Here is a 15,641-nt window from a genome sequence, read left to right as displayed (position 1 = left end):
CTGGGTTCCATTTTCTGCTATCCCTGGCAACGTTCCCCTATGGTGTTAACAATATAGAGTCACAGAGAGATACAGCACTGAAACAGGCCCTTAGGCCCAACAAGCCCACGCCGACCATCAACCACCCATTTATACTAATCCTACATTAATCCCATTTTTTCCCTCTCACATCCCCACCTTCCCTCAATTCTCCTACCACCTACCTACACTAGGGGCAATTTTTACAATGGCCAATTTACCTATCAACCCGCAAGTCTTTGGCATGTGGGAGGGAACCGGAGCACCCAGAGGAAACCCACACGGTCACAGGGAGAACTTGCGCACTCCGCACAAGCAGTACCCAGAACCAAACCCAGGTCGCTGGAGCTGTGATGCTAGCCACTGCGCCACTGTGCCGCCCACTGTGTATATGTATTAGCAAAATGGGTAGCTGCGAATTGCTAAACACCCAGTATCTTAACCCTTTTCCTGCTGGATAAAGAATAATTTTATGTGTTTTAACAAGCCGGCAGCTTGAAGGTTAATTTGATATGTCTCAGGTTTAGACAATTGCACTCCCATTTCCACTTGAAGTTTGTTTGACTGTGCATTGAAATACTGCTGTAGGGAAAAAAATCTGTTTCTTTTCTGTGCATTGTAAAGGTTAATAATTTGTCAGATGAAACCAGTTCACAATCAGTAAACAGCATTTCAGGCCGTTTTTCATTTGCTGATAGTTGTTTAAAAGGGTGACACAACAGCTTTAAAACAATTGCCCTTCTGTAGTTGTTTATGCCCAACATCTTAAATTCCCACAAGGACTTCAACCATATAAGGAAGCTTGTAGTCAAAACAAAATACCACAGTGCCAAGATCATCTTTTCTCACCAACATATATCATTGCAGCCTAAACAGGTCTTGATGGCATCGTTCATTTTACATGTTTATCATATAGGCTGGCATTCAGAATCATCACTATGAATGTCTAATGGACTGCATTTTGCTTTCATTAAATAATAAGTTAAGATGTTCAAAAATGTTATTCAAATTAATAAATACACAAGATCATTACTTTTTGGAGTTAGAATTTGTACTTTGAATTTAATCATATGAATTCTGTATGAAGTCTGCCTCAGGAGGTGGCACAGGTTGACTAGATGTTTTTTTTATTCATTCATGAGATGTGGGCATCACTGACTATGCCAGAATTTATTGTCCATCCCTAATTGCCCTTGAGAAGGTGGTGGTGAGCTGCCTTCTTGAACCGCTGCAGTCCATGTGAGGTAGTTACACCCACAGTGCTGTTAGGAAGGGAGTTCCAGGATTTTGACCCAGCGACAGTGAAGGAACGGTGATATAGTTCCAAGTCAGGATGGTGTGAGGCTTGGACGGGAACTTGCAGGTGGTGATGTTCCCATGCATCTAATGCTCTTGCCTTTCGAGGTGGTAGAGGACGCGGGTTTGGAAGGTAATGTCTAAGAAACCTGGGTGCGTTGCTGCAGTGCATCTTGTAGATGGTACACACTGTTGCCACTGTGTGTTGGTGGTGGAGGGAGTGAATGTTTGTGGATGGTGTGTCAATCAAGCGGGCTGCTTTGTCCTGGATGGTGTCGAGCTTCTCGAGAGTTGTTGGAGCTGAACCCATCCAGGCAAGTGGACAGTATTCCATCACACTCCTGACTTGTGCCTTGTAGATTGTGGACAGGCTTTGGGGAGTCAGGAGGTGAGTTACTCGCTGCAGCATTCCTAGTTCAGTTTCTGGTCAATGGTAGCCCCGGGGATGTTGATAATGGGGGATTCAGTGATGGTGATGCCATTGAATATCAAGGGGAGATGGTTAGATTCTCTCTTGTTGGAGATGGTCATTGCCTGGCACTTGTGTGGCACAAATGTTACTTGCCACTTATCAGCCCAAGCCTGGATATTGTCCAGGTCTTGCTGCATTTCTACATGGACTGCTTCAGTATTTGAGGAGTCGCGAATGGTGCTGAACATTGTGCAATCATCAGCGAACATCCCCACTTCTGACCTTATGATTGAAGGAAGGTCATTGATGAAGCAGCTGAAGATGGTTGGGCCTAGGACACTACCCTAAGTAACTCCTGCAGTGATGTCCTGGAGCTCAGATGATTGACCTCCAACAACCACAGCCATCTTCCTTTGCGCTAGGTATGACTCTAACCAGCAGAGAGTTTTCCCCCTGATTCCCATTGACTCTAGTTTTGCTTGGGCTCCTTGATGCCATCCTCGGTCAAATGCTGCCTTGATGTCAAGGGCAGTCACTCTCACCTCACCTCCTGAGTTCAGCTCTTTTGTCCATGTTAGAACCAAGGCTGTAATGAGGTCAGGAGCTGAGTGGCTCTGGCAGAACCCAAACTGAGCATCACTGAGCAGGTTATTGCTAAGCAAGTGCTGCTTGATGGCACTGTTGATGTCACCTTCCATCACTTTACTGATGATTGAGAGTAGACTGATGGGGCGGTAATTGGCTGGGTTGGACTTGTCCTGCTTTTTGTGTACAGGACATACCTGGGCTGTTTTCCACATTGCCGGGTAGATGCCAGTGTTGTAGCTATACTGAAACAGCTTGGCTAGGAGTGCGGCAAGTTCTGGAGCACAGGTCTTCAGTTCTATTGCCGGAATATTGTCAGAACCAATAGCTTTTGAAGTATCCAGATGTGCTGGGCTCACCCACCGTTGAGGATGGGGATATTTGTGGAGCCACCTCCTCCAGTTAGTTGTTTAATTGTCCACCAATGTACCAATTTCTGTCCTTGATCATCAGTTCCAGTTACTCCTGGATCTCATAGGGCATCATGATATTTGGATGATTGTGACTATTGATGGCATCCCTCATTTTGTAGAGCTTCTGTGTACCCTCATGTTTCCGGTTGCAATCAGTGCAGCTCACAACTCAAACCACAGTGATCATAGGGTGTTGCAAAGTTACCAGTAAAATTTTGAAAACAGAATTAAATGCAAACAGGGTGCTTTCCTTTCCAAGTTTATTCAATTCAATCATAACTTTTTCGAAAATCCTAATTTATACGAGACAAAAATGAAAAAAGTGAATTGCACATTTAAAATGAACTAATCCAGACTTCTATATCACAATACCAGAGTCAATTCTGCAGAAAAATTGTCAGAGACAATGTGGGGAAGCTGCTACTCGGCCTACAGAGCAATACTCTAGATTGTTGAAGCAGTTTAGAAGCAGATAAATAAAAAGGTTTATCATTTGTAAGGTAATGGAATATATTAAGAATCACATCAGTTTAATGATTTTCATATTTTATTACCCTTCTACATGATGGTAATGAAGTTCTAAATATATGTATCACACTTACCTGCAGGATATTAAAGATAACAAACAGGATTAACATCCAGAAGTCTCTGTACGCCATATGCAGGCCTCCCCACAGCCATGTCAGTGATATCAAAGTGAAAAGGTACAGCACAAGGGGAACCTCTGTGAATAAAGGAGGAAAAAGGGTGAAATAGCATATTAGAAAATTCCAGAACATATTTTATTGGATCGAAACTTTTCAGGATCTGTCGACCTCCGTGCTGGAATTCCAATATGTTCTCCAGGTGGGCAAAGTTCTGCATCAAGAGCACAAATTCATAAAACTTACCTTTAAGGTCTTTGTTAATCAATCTCATCATTTTTGATCTGAACTTACAATCTTTTGATTTTTAGTTGTGTACAGATCTGACCTTATAGTCATAAACTGTCACCATTGCTTTTTTAAATATATTTCTATTTTGACTCTTTCTAGATCTCCCATGTCCCCTTACCCAGCTGAGATAACTGTCAGGTGAGCTATTGTCAGATGCCTGTCAATTGTGTTCTTCTGCAGTATACAACAATGACCAAAGGTGACTCACTCTCAAATATTTCCCTCCTTCTTGATGCTTCTTCCTGACAGCAAAGGGGGGGCACAGCATTTTGACTTCAGAGATTCAAGTGGCATGGGGAGGGGTGTCTGAAGTTACAGGCACAGATTTGTGAGCTGACAGCACATTCAAGGACCTTGAAGCAGTCAGGAGGTTGGAGATGAAATGGTTGTTGGCGACAAGAGGTGTTGGGGGTGGAGTTTTTTTGGTGGGGGGGTAGTTGATGATGATGGTTTTGAAAGGGAGGGGAACAGTGCCTAAGGAGAAGGATCAATTTACAGGTAGAATGTAGGACAGGAATGAATGAGATCAAGGGAGCAGGAGGTAGGTCTCATCGATGAGATGGGCTTGGGGAGGGCAGGAGAATGGGAGATATCTGTTGGTAAGGGTTTAGATTAGGGGGAGAGAAGAACCAGGGGAGGAGATTTGCTTATTGATCAATGGGAAGGGGAGAAGCAGCAGAGGAAATTCACTGATGGTCTATATCTTGTTGAAACAAAAAACTCCATGAGTTTCTAGCATTTGTTGCTGGAGATGATGGTGTTGGAACGTGGAAGGAGCTTCAAAAGAGGAGCCTGGAGTTATCATTGTTTTCCAGGGTATTCTTCGCATAGTTTTCGAAGAGAAGAGTGAGTTCCAGTAGAGCTTAATGTAGTCAAGCCAGATCTGTGTGCCAGGTATGCTTAAGTTGTTTGCCATGCTAAGATGTGAAGTACAGGGTTGTCATTGACACTTCAGCTCTTATAGTGACTATGGAATGGAACTGCTTGTGAGGATCAAATGTTAAAATTTGAGTTCCATCCCAATGTCGTTCATTTATGCTTTTCGCAAAAGTTACTTTCATTGGTGAGCCTATGCATCCTATAAATTAAAATTTGACTTTGTAAGCTAAATATCCAAGGTGCATTTGCAAAAGGTCAACAATAAATCCTTCTACCTTTGAGATGTGAACTAGAAATACTGGATCAGTGGAGGCGGTGGCGTAGTGGTATTGTCACTGGACTAGAAACCCAGAAACTCAGGGTATTGCTCTGGAGACATGAGTTTGAATCCCACCACAGCAGAAGGTGGAATTTGAATTCAATTAATAAATCTGGAATTAAAAAGCAAGTCGAATGATGGCCATGAAACCATTGTTGATTGTTGTAAAAACCCATCTGGTTCACTAATGTTCTTTAGGGAAGGAAATCTGCTGTCCTTACCTGGTCTGGCCTACATATGAAACCAGACCTACAGCAATGTGGTTGACTCTTACATGCCCTCTGAAATGGCCTAGCAAGCCACTCAGTTGTATCTAACCGCTATGAAGTCAATAAAAAGGAATGAAACCGGACAGACCACCCAGCATCAACCTAGGCACCAGAAACGACAACGGCAAACACAGCCCTTGTCGATCCTGCAAAGTCCTCCTTACTAACATATGGGGGGCTTGTGCCAAAGTTGGGAGAGCTGTCCCACTGACTATTCAAGCAACAGCCTGACATCGTCATACTCACGGAATCATACCTTACAGACAATATCCCAGACACCACCATCACCATCCCCGGGTATGTCCTGTCCCACTGGCAGGACAGACCCAGCAGAAGTGGTGGGACAGTGGTCTACAATAGGGAGGTAGTTGCCTTGGGAGTCCTCAACATCGACTCCGGACCCCATGAAGTCTCATGGCATCAGGTCAAACATGGGAACGAAAACCTCCTGCTGATTACCACCTACTGCCCTCCCTCAGCTGATGAGATAGTACTCCTCCATGTCAAACAGCACTTGGAGGAAGCACTGAGGGTGGCAAGGATGCAGATTGTACTCTGGGTGGGGCACTTCAATGTCCAGCACCAAGAGTGGCTCGGTAGCACCATTACTGGCCGAGTCCTAAAGGACATAGCTGCGAGACTTGGTCTGCGGCAGGTGGTGAAGAACCAACAAGGGGGAAAAACATAGTTGACCTTGTCCTCACCAATCTGACTGCCGCAGATGCTTCTGTCCATAACTGTATTGGTAGGAGTGACCACCACACAGTCCTTGTGGAGACGAAGTCCCACCTTCACATTGAAGATACCATCCATCGTGTTGTCTGGCACTATCACTATGCTAAATGGAATAGATTTCAATCAGTTCTAGCAATGCAAAACTGGGCATCCATGAGGCGCTGTGGGCCATCAGCAGCAGAGGAATTGTATTCAACCACAATCTGTAACCTCATGGCCCAGCAAATCCCCCACTCTACCATTACCATCAAGCCAGGAGACCAAACCTGGTTCAATGAAGAGTGCAGGAGGGCATGTCAGGAGCAGCACCAGGCATACCTAATAAATGAGGTATCAACCTGGTGAAGCTACAACAGAGGACTATCTGGGTGCCAAACTGCGTAAGCAGCATGCAATAGACAGAGTTAAGCGATCCCATAACCAATGGATCAGATCTCAGCTCCGCAGTTCTGCCACATCCAGCCATGAATGGTGGTGGACAATTAAACAACTAACTGGAGGAGGTGGCTCCACAAATATCCCCATCCTCAATGATGGGGGAGCCCAGCACATTACTGCGAAAGATGAGGCAGAAGCATTTGCAACGATCTTCAGCCAGAAGTGCCGAGTTGATGGTCCATCTCGGCCTCCTCCTGAAGTCCCCAGCATCACAGATGCCAGACTTCAGCCAACTCGATTCACTCCGCGTGATATCAAGAAACGACTGAAGGCACTGGATACTGCAAAGGCTGTGGGCCCTGACAATATTCCGGCAATAGTACTGAAGACCTGTGCTCTAGAACTTGCCGCGCTCATAGGGAAGCTGTTCCAGTACAGCTACAACACTGGCATCTACCCAGCAATGTGGAAAATTGCCCAGGTATGTCCTGTACACAAAAAGCAGGAAAAGTCCAACCTGGTCAATTACCGCCTCATCAGTCTACTCCCAATCATCAGTAGAATGATGGAAGGTGTCATCAACAGTGCCATCAAGCAGCACTTGCTTCGCAATAGCTTTCTCAATGACGCTCAGTTTGGGTTTCGCCAGGACCACACAGCTCCTGATTGCATCACAGCCTTGTCCATGCTTGAACAAAAAGAGCTGAACTCTAGAGATCAGGTGAGAGTGACTGCCCTTGACATCAAGGCAGCATTTGACTGAGTATGGCATCAAGGAGCCCTAGCAAAACTGGAGTCAATGGGAATCAGGGGGAAAACTCTCTGCTGGTTGGAGTCATACCTAATGCAAAGGAAGATGGTTGTGGTTATTGGAGGTCCAGGACATCACTGCAGGAGTTCCTAGGCCCAACCATCTTCAACTGCTTCATCAATGACCTTCCTTCAATCATCAGGTCAGAAGTGGGGATGTTCGCCGATGATTGCACAATGTTCAGCACCACTCGCAACCCCTCAGATACTGAAGCAGTCCATGTAGAAATGCAGCACGACTTGGACAATATCCAGGCTTGGGCTGATAAGCGGCACAGTGGCGCAGTGGTTAGCACCGCAGCCTCACAGCTCACAGCTCCAGGGACCCGGGTTCGATTCCAGGTACTGCCTGTGTGGAGTTTGCAAGTTCTCCCTGTGTCTGCGTGGGTTTACTCCGGGTGCTCCGGTTTCCTCCCACAAGCCAAAAGACTTGCAGGTTGGTAGGTAAATTGGCCATTATAAATTGTCACTAGTGTAGGTAGGTGGTAGGGAAATATAGGGACAGGTGGGGATGTTTGGTAGGAATGTAGGATTAGTATAAATGGGTGGTTGATGTTCGGCACAGACTCGGTGGGCCGAAGGGCCTGTTTCAGTGCTGTATCTCTAATCTAATCTAAAAAAAAAATCTAAGTGACATTTGCGCCACACAAGTGCCAGGCAATGACCATCTCCAACAAGAGAGAATCTAACCATCTCCTCTTAACATTCAATGGCATTACCATTGCTGAATCCCCCACTATCAACATCCTAGGGGCTACCATTGACCAGAAACTGAACTCGAGTAGCCATATAAATACTGTGGCTACAATAGCAGGTCAGAGGCTAGGAATCCTGCGGCGAGTAACTCATCTCCTGACTCCCCAAAGCCTGTCCACCATCTACAAGGCACAAGTCAGGAGTATGATGGAATACTTTCCACTTTCCTGGATGGGTGCAGCTCCAACAACACTCAAGAAGCTCGACACCATCCAGGACAAAGCAGCCCGCTTGATTGGCACACCATCCACAAACACTCACTCCCTTCACGACCGACGCACAGTGGCAGCAGTGTGTACCATCTACAAGATGCACTGCAGCAATGCACCAAGGCTCCTTAGACAGCACCTTCCAAACCCACGACCTGTACCAACTAGATTGCCAAGAGCAGCAAATGCATGGGAACACCACCACCTGCAAGTTCCCCTCCAAGTCATACATCATCCTGACTTGGAACAATATTGCTGTTCCTTCACTGTCGCTGGGTCAAAATCCTGGAACTCCCTTCCCAACAGCACGGTAGGTGTACCTACCCTATATGGACTGCAGCGGTTCAAGAAGGCAGCTCACCACCACCTTCTTGAGGGCAATTAGGGATGGGCAATAAATGTTGGCCTAGCCAGCAATGGCCACATCCCATGAATGAATAAAAAAAAATTCTATCGGGTTGTCCTGATCTCCCACTTCGGCAGGAGACCATTGGAATCCCTGAGGAACAGTATAAATGTTTAAAAACAGCTATTTACACAATTTCTCTGGGATTCCACCAGACTCTCACTGAAGCTATCGCAAGAGGCTGGAATAATGCTCAGGGAATTTTCAGGCTCATGTGCCTATGTTCTGGATCTCTCCCTACAGCATACTTGCAAGTTCTGAAGCTCAAGTATGATTAATTATTCACAATAATTAAAATTAAGATTATACAGAGGCAAAAATGTATTAGCAAATCAACATAACAAACACTGCACTTTATATAATTTGTTTCAGACAATGAAGGTTTCAACCTACAAGTTTGTCCGTATATTTTGAACATGGAAACTGAAATTGAACATTAAAATTTTAATGTCCAAGCTGACATAAAGGAGAATGAAATATATATTCTTCCCAAATAATCAAAACTGAATCATTTTGAATTACTTCCTGCAATGGCAAGCCAGAGTCTAAAGGAACCATCAATGCATACAACTTCAATAAACAATATCTTGAAATACCTCAAATTAAATTTTACCCAATTGGATTAGGAATCCAGGTTGATGTTTGCATATCACAGAACCATTCAGCACAAAAGGAGGCCATTCAGCCCATTATGCCTGTGCTGGCTCTTTGAAAAAGCTATCCAATTCATCTCACTCCCTTGCTCTTTCCCCCTAAACTTGCAATTATTTTCCTTTTCAAGCAGAGATCCAATTTCCTTTTGAAAGTTACGATTTAATATGCTTCCTCCACCCTTTCATGCACGCAATCCAGACCATAATAGCTCGCTGTATAAAAAAATCTCATCACTGTGCTTCTTATGCCAATTATCTTAAACTGTGCCCTCTGGTTACTGATCCTTCTGTTATAGGAAACAGTTTCTGCTTATTTACTTAATTAAAATCTTTCATAAATTTTAACACATTTATTTCGTCTCCCCTTAACTTTCTCAGCTCTAAGGAGAACAATCCCATCTTCTCTAGTTTTTCCACACCTCATTCCTTCATTCCTGATATCATTCTAGTAAAGCTCCTCTGTACCTCTCCAAGGCCTTGAAATCCTTCCCATGTAATCATGATTGCCAGATGGATAAGCATTGTTTACTGGAGTCTCAAACCAGACCATCCGGAGGAATTCATGAGGAATCCATCCAAGTTTCTGGGTCACTGACTCCTTTGCTGCTTGTGTGTACTGTGATTCCCAAAGCTCGCCAAGTCAGAGGCATAAAATCAGGCAAAATGATGGTGTATATTTTGCCAAATTAGGGAAGTACACCATGGAACCACAAGAAGCTCTCTGGGAACAAGTAGAATTCCATCAACTGTAAACACATAGACACACCCAAGTGAACACTGAATTCCCCAAATATATAGGCACACCCAAAGACCAAATTGCTTTCAGCAAGCAATAACAAAAATTATTTATATATTTTTTAAATTTGCTCATGGAATGTGGGCGTCGCTGGTTAGGCCTGCATTTGTTGCCCAACCCTAATTGCCCTTGAGAAGATGGTGGTGAGCTGCTTTCTTGAACCGCTGCAGTCCTTAGGATGTAAATATACCCAAAGTGCTGTTGGGAAGGTAGTTCCAGGATTTTGATCCAGCGACAGTGAAGGAATGGCGATATAGTTCCAAATCAGGATGGTGTTACGACCCAGTGAGAAAGGTGTCCAGGGGGCCCTCTCGGCCTTCACCTGGTCTTACCGTATCAGGATTTAATTTGAAACACACCGTGTTTTAGCTCCCCTTTGGTGAATCCTTGTTCACCGTTTTCCAATTATAAGGCAAAAAACGCAGCACAAACAGGCTTCCTTAGGTTTAAAGAAGAAAAGTTGAAATTTATTAAACTTAAATTTTAATTCGGTTGACACCTATGGATACACAACGCGCCCACGCTAACATGCATACGCGATACACACATGCAAATCGAGACAGAAAAGAGCAGACAAAAAATAAAGTGGAAAAGTTTGAGGCAATATCAGAAGAGTTTTTGTTACAGTTTTTCGAGCTCACTGTAGAGTCCTTGATTGTCGGCAGATCTTGCTTTTCATTGGGGCCCAGTATTCTTCTTAAACCTTGTTCGCTGTAGGAGACCTTTCTCTCTTGGGTTCATGTATCTATAGTGGATTCAAAGCCTTATGAGAAAGAGAAGCGAGCAGATAGGAGAGATCTTCTCAGTCCAGGCGCAAACAGACACTCTCCCAGTTCAAACTGTTTGTACAATTCCAAAAAATTCAGGTTGCCAAGCAGGTTAGTCATGTGACTAACTGGTCTGACCACATCTTGGATTGTATCACCTTAGCAGTCTCTGGAATGCTCCTCTTACACACAATAACTGGTGATCAAGTTCCATTGCGGATTGAATGTGTCAGGGAATGGTCCCTTGTCCTTCTAAGCACTATCTGTTAATATGCAAATGTATTTTCCAGCCACGGCTGATCTGTTTAACAAGTCCTTCCTTCACTCCATTAACAGTTTAAAATCAATATTCATGACAAAATTAATGTGCCTCATTCTTAACAGGCGGGGGCCCAGCATGACAATGGTGTGTGGCTTTGAGGGGAACTTGCAGGTGGTGGTGTTCCTATGCACCTGCTGCCCTTGTTCTTCCAGATGGGAGAGGTCATGGGTTTGGAAGGTGCTGTCGAAGGAGCTTTGATGAGTTGCTGCAGTGCATCTTGTAGATGGTACTTACTGCTGCCACTGTGCACCCGTGGTGAAGGGACTGAATGTTGAAGGTGGTGAATGGGGTGCCAATAAAGTGGGCTGCTTTGTCTTGGATGGTGTTGAGCTTCTTGAGTGTTGTAGGAGCGGCACCCATCCAGGCAAGTGCAGAGTATTCCATCACACTCCTGACTTGTGCCTTGCAGATGATGGACAGGCTTTGGGGAGTCAGGAGGTGAGTTACTCACCGCAGGATTCCTAGCCTCTGACCTGCTCTTGTGCCGTTTGATAACACTGTCGACAATCCCTTCCATCACTTTGCTGATGATCGAGAGTAGACTGATATGGCGGTAATTGGCCCAAATAAATAAAAAAACAAATAGCCCGGTTGGATTTGTCCTGCTTTTTGTGTACAGGACATACTTGGGCAATTTTCCACATTCAAAAGGTAGATGCCAGTGTTATAGCTGTACTGGAACAGCTTGGCTAAGGGTACGGATAGTTCTGGAGCACAGGTCTTCAGTACTATTGCCAGAATGTTTCCAGGGCCCATAGCCTCTGCAGTATCCAGTGCCTTTAGCCATTTCTTGATATTATGTCAAGTGAATTGGATCGGCCGAAGACTGTGAAACTTTGGACCTCAGGAGGAGGCCGAGATGGATCATCCACTCAACATTTCTGGCTGAAGATTGTTGCAAATGCTTCAGCCTTGTCTTTTGCACTGATGAGCTGGGCTCCCCCATCATTGAGGACGGGGATGTTTGTGGAGCGTCCTCCTGTAGGTTGTTTAATTGCCCACCACCATTCACGACTGGATGTGGCAGGACTGCAGAGCTTGGATCTGAGCTGTTGGTTGTGGGATCGCTTAGCCCTGTCTATTGCATGCTGAGTCCACTGTTTGGCATGCATGTAGTCCTGTGTTGTAGCTTCAGCAGGTTGACACCTCATTTTGAGGTATGCCTGGTGCTGCTCCTGGAATGCCCTCCTGCACTCTTCATTGAACCAGGGTTGGTCCCCTGGCTTGATGGTAATGGTAGAGTGGGGGATATGCTGGGCCATGAGTTTACAGATTGTGGTTGAGTACAATTCTGCTGCTGCTGCTGGCCCACAGCGTCTGATGGATGCCCAGTTTTGCATTGCTAGATCTGTTCAAAGTCTATCCCATTTAGCACAATAGTGGGTCTCCACAATGACTGTGTGGTGGTCATTCCTACCAATACTGTCATGGACAGATGCATCTGCCACAGGCAGATTGGTAAGGAAGAGGTCAAGTAGGTTTTTCCCTCACCACCTGCCGCCTACCCAGTCTAGAGCTATTTCCTTAAGGACTCGTCCAGAAGTGGTGCTGCCGAGCCACTCTTGGTGATGGACATTTAAGTCCCCCACCCAGAATACATTCTATGCCCTTGTTACCCTGTGAGTATGACTATGTCAGGCTATTGCTCTCCCAATTTTGGCACACGGCCCCTGATGTTAATAAGGAGGACTTTGCAGGTTCGACAGGGCTGGGTTTGCTGTTGTTCAATGCCGGGTAGCCTGTCCCATTTCATTCCTTTTTTCACACTTTGATACAGGTGTGTGGCTTGCTTGGCCATTTCAGAAGGCATTTAAGAGTCAACCACATGTGCTTGGAGTCACATGTAAGGACAGCAGCTTTCCTTCCCTAAAGAGCATTAATGAACCAGATGGATTTTAATTCCAGACTTAATTCCATCTGCCATGGTGGTATTCGAACCCATGTCCCTAGAACATTAGCGTCAGCATCTGGATTACTAGTCCAGTGACATTAGCACTACACTACCTCCTCCCACTGTAAGACAGTGGGCTTCGCTAGTAAGATTGGCTTTTATTGCTCATCCTGGCTTGCCCATGAAAAGGTAGTGCTCGGGTTTCTTCTTGCTCCACTGTAATTTGCGGGGTAAAGGTACTCCCAAATTGCTGTTTGGTAGAGAATTCCATGATTTTGACCCAGTGATGATGTAGAAACGATGATATATGTCTAAGTCAGGATGGTGTTCCCATGCATTTGATTGGGTGGTGGAGGTTGTGACTTTGGAAGGTGCTGCCGGTAAAGCATTGATAAGTTGCTGTAGTGCATCCTGTAGATAGTACAGACTGCAGTCATGGTATGCCAGCATGGAAGGCAGTTTGGATGCTTATGATAGTGGCAGAAGTGACAATTAAACTGTCAGATAATTTTTTTAGATTCTGAAACAGGAAGGATCTTCTGTTCCACCAGGCAAAAAATTGATTTAACATGAGCTTTTGCAATAATAATAATGAGTGCCATTTTGTCGGCTTTATCTTGTAAATGAGTTCCCTACAACATAAAGACCTTTCTCTTAAATCTGGGTACTAGTCTGAAAAAATCAGCACTGTCAGCAATTTCAACAAAATAACAGTTTTTTTTTTGCATTCCTTTTTACATTTTTTACAATCTTTTTTTGCATTTATTTCATTTCATCTTAGTTTGTTCAGTTTGCTTACCCACTGTTTTTTTCAGGTTGTTTTTCTTCAGGTTTGCACTTGCTGATGTTCAATATTCAGTATATTCACACCTAATCTGTACTAATGCTTTGTCTTTCAACACACCATTAACATATTAATATAAAAGCAAAATACTGCGGATGCTGGAAATCTGAAACAAAAACAAGAAATGCTGGATTCACTCAGCAGGTCTGGCAGCATCAGTTCCGAAGAAGGGTCACTGACCCGAAACGTTAACTCTGCTTCTCTTTCCACAGATGCTGCCAGACCTGCTGAGTGAATCCAGCATTTCTTGTTTTTGTTGCACCATTAACATATTGTTTGCCTTTGCTCCGTGACCTTTTGGTCAGCTATGTGGCCTGGTCCAATCTGCACCTTCTCCTTTGTTATCTCTTGCCCAACCCCCACCTCACTTGTTTATAATCTGTGACTTTTCTAATATTTGTCAGTTCCGAAGAAGGGTCACTGACCCGAAACGTTAACTCTGCTTCTCTTTCCACAGATGCTGCCAGACCTGCTGAGTGAATCCAGCATTTCTTGTTGTTGTTGTAGTTGGATATTTGTGTTTGGCATGTATACAACAACAACAAGAACTTGTACTTACATAGTGCCTTTATTGTAGAAACATCTCCCAAAGGTCACAAGAGTGTGGAAAACAAAATGTGTTACCAAGCCACATAAAGAGATATTAGGGGCAGATGACTGGTCAAAGGAGTTGGTTTTAAGGAGCATCTTAAGGAAGAAAGAGGGAAAGAGGGCGGGAAGATTTAGGGAGAGAATTCTAGAGCTTAGGGCCTTGGCAGCTGATAGCATGGCTGACAATGGTGGAGTGATTAAAATTGGGGCTACTCAAGATGCTAGAATTGTGGAGGACTGCAGATATCTCAGAGAGTTGTAAGACTGGAGGAGATTACAGAGATAAGGAGGTAGTTGAAAACAAAGACAAGGATTTTAAAATCGAGGCATTGCTCGACAGGGTGCCAATGTAGGCCAATAAGCACAGGGGCAGTGGGTGAACGAGACTTGGTGTGATTTTAGACATGTGCGGCAGAGTTTTGGATGACCTCAAGTTTATGGATGGTAGAATGTGGGATGCCGGCTAGGAGTGCATTGGAATTGTCAAGTCTAGAAGTAACAAAGGCATGGATGAGGGTTTCAGCAGCAGAAAAGTAAAAGCCCATGGGGTCCAAGGGAAAGTGGCAAGTTGTACCCAAACCTGACTCCATGGCAGAAAGCAAAGCGCAATGGTTGACAGGTGTTTTTGTGACTGGAAGGCTGTTTCCTTTTGGTCGGGTTCTGCAGAACTCAGTACTAGGTCCCCTGCTTTTTGTGATATGTAGAAATGATTTAGACTTAAATGTTGGGGCGTGATTAAGAAGTTTGCAGATGATACAAAAATTGGATCTGTGATTGACTGTGAAGAAGAAAGCTGTAGACTGCAGGAAGATATCAATGAACTGGTCAAGTGGGCAGAAAAGTGGAAAACGGAATTCAATCCAGAGAAGTGTGAGATAATGCATTTAGAGAGGACAAACAAGGCAAGGGAATAAACAATAAATGATAGGCTTCTGAGAAATGTAGAGGAGCAGAGGGACATTGGAGTACATGTCCACAGATCCCTGAAGGTAGCAGGATAGGTAGATAAGGTGGTCAGGAAAGTATATGGGATACTTTCCTTTATTAGCTGAAGCATAAAATATAAGAGCAGGGAGGTTATGCTAGAACTGTAGAAAACGCTAGTTAAACTGCAGCTAGAGCACCACGTATAGTCCTGGTCACCGCATTACAGGGACGATGCGATTGCACTAGAAAAGGTACAGAGGAGATTTATGAGGATGTTGCCAGGACTGGCAAATTGTAGCTATGAAGAAAGATTGGATAGGCTGGGGTTGTTTTCTTTGGAACAGTGGAGGCTGAGGGGTGATTTAATTGAGGTGTATAAAATTGAGGGGGCTTGAGAGAATGGATAAGAAGGATCTACTTCGCTGAGCGG

The 15,641-nt window shown here is 44.5% G+C and overlaps 1 protein-coding gene across 1 annotated transcript in view; it reads right to left on the bottom strand.

Moving 5' to 3' along the window:
• Window positions 1–15,641, bottom strand: part of adgrv1 (adhesion G protein-coupled receptor V1) — an 810,104-nt gene that overhangs the window by 43,307 nt on the left and 751,156 nt on the right. Inside the window, exon 87 of the mRNA XM_068029668.1 lies at window positions 3,327–3,448. Within this exon, the coding sequence (XP_067885769.1) occupies window positions 3,327–3,448 (122 nt within the window). The remainder of the gene's footprint in view (window positions 1–3,326; window positions 3,449–15,641) is intronic.

This window comes from Heterodontus francisci, chromosome 4 (assembly GCF_036365525.1).
Source record: "Heterodontus francisci isolate sHetFra1 chromosome 4, sHetFra1.hap1, whole genome shotgun sequence".
Taxonomy (NCBI): Eukaryota; Metazoa; Chordata; class Chondrichthyes; order Heterodontiformes; family Heterodontidae; genus Heterodontus; species Heterodontus francisci.
This window is presented reverse-complemented; position numbering and strand designations above follow the sequence as displayed.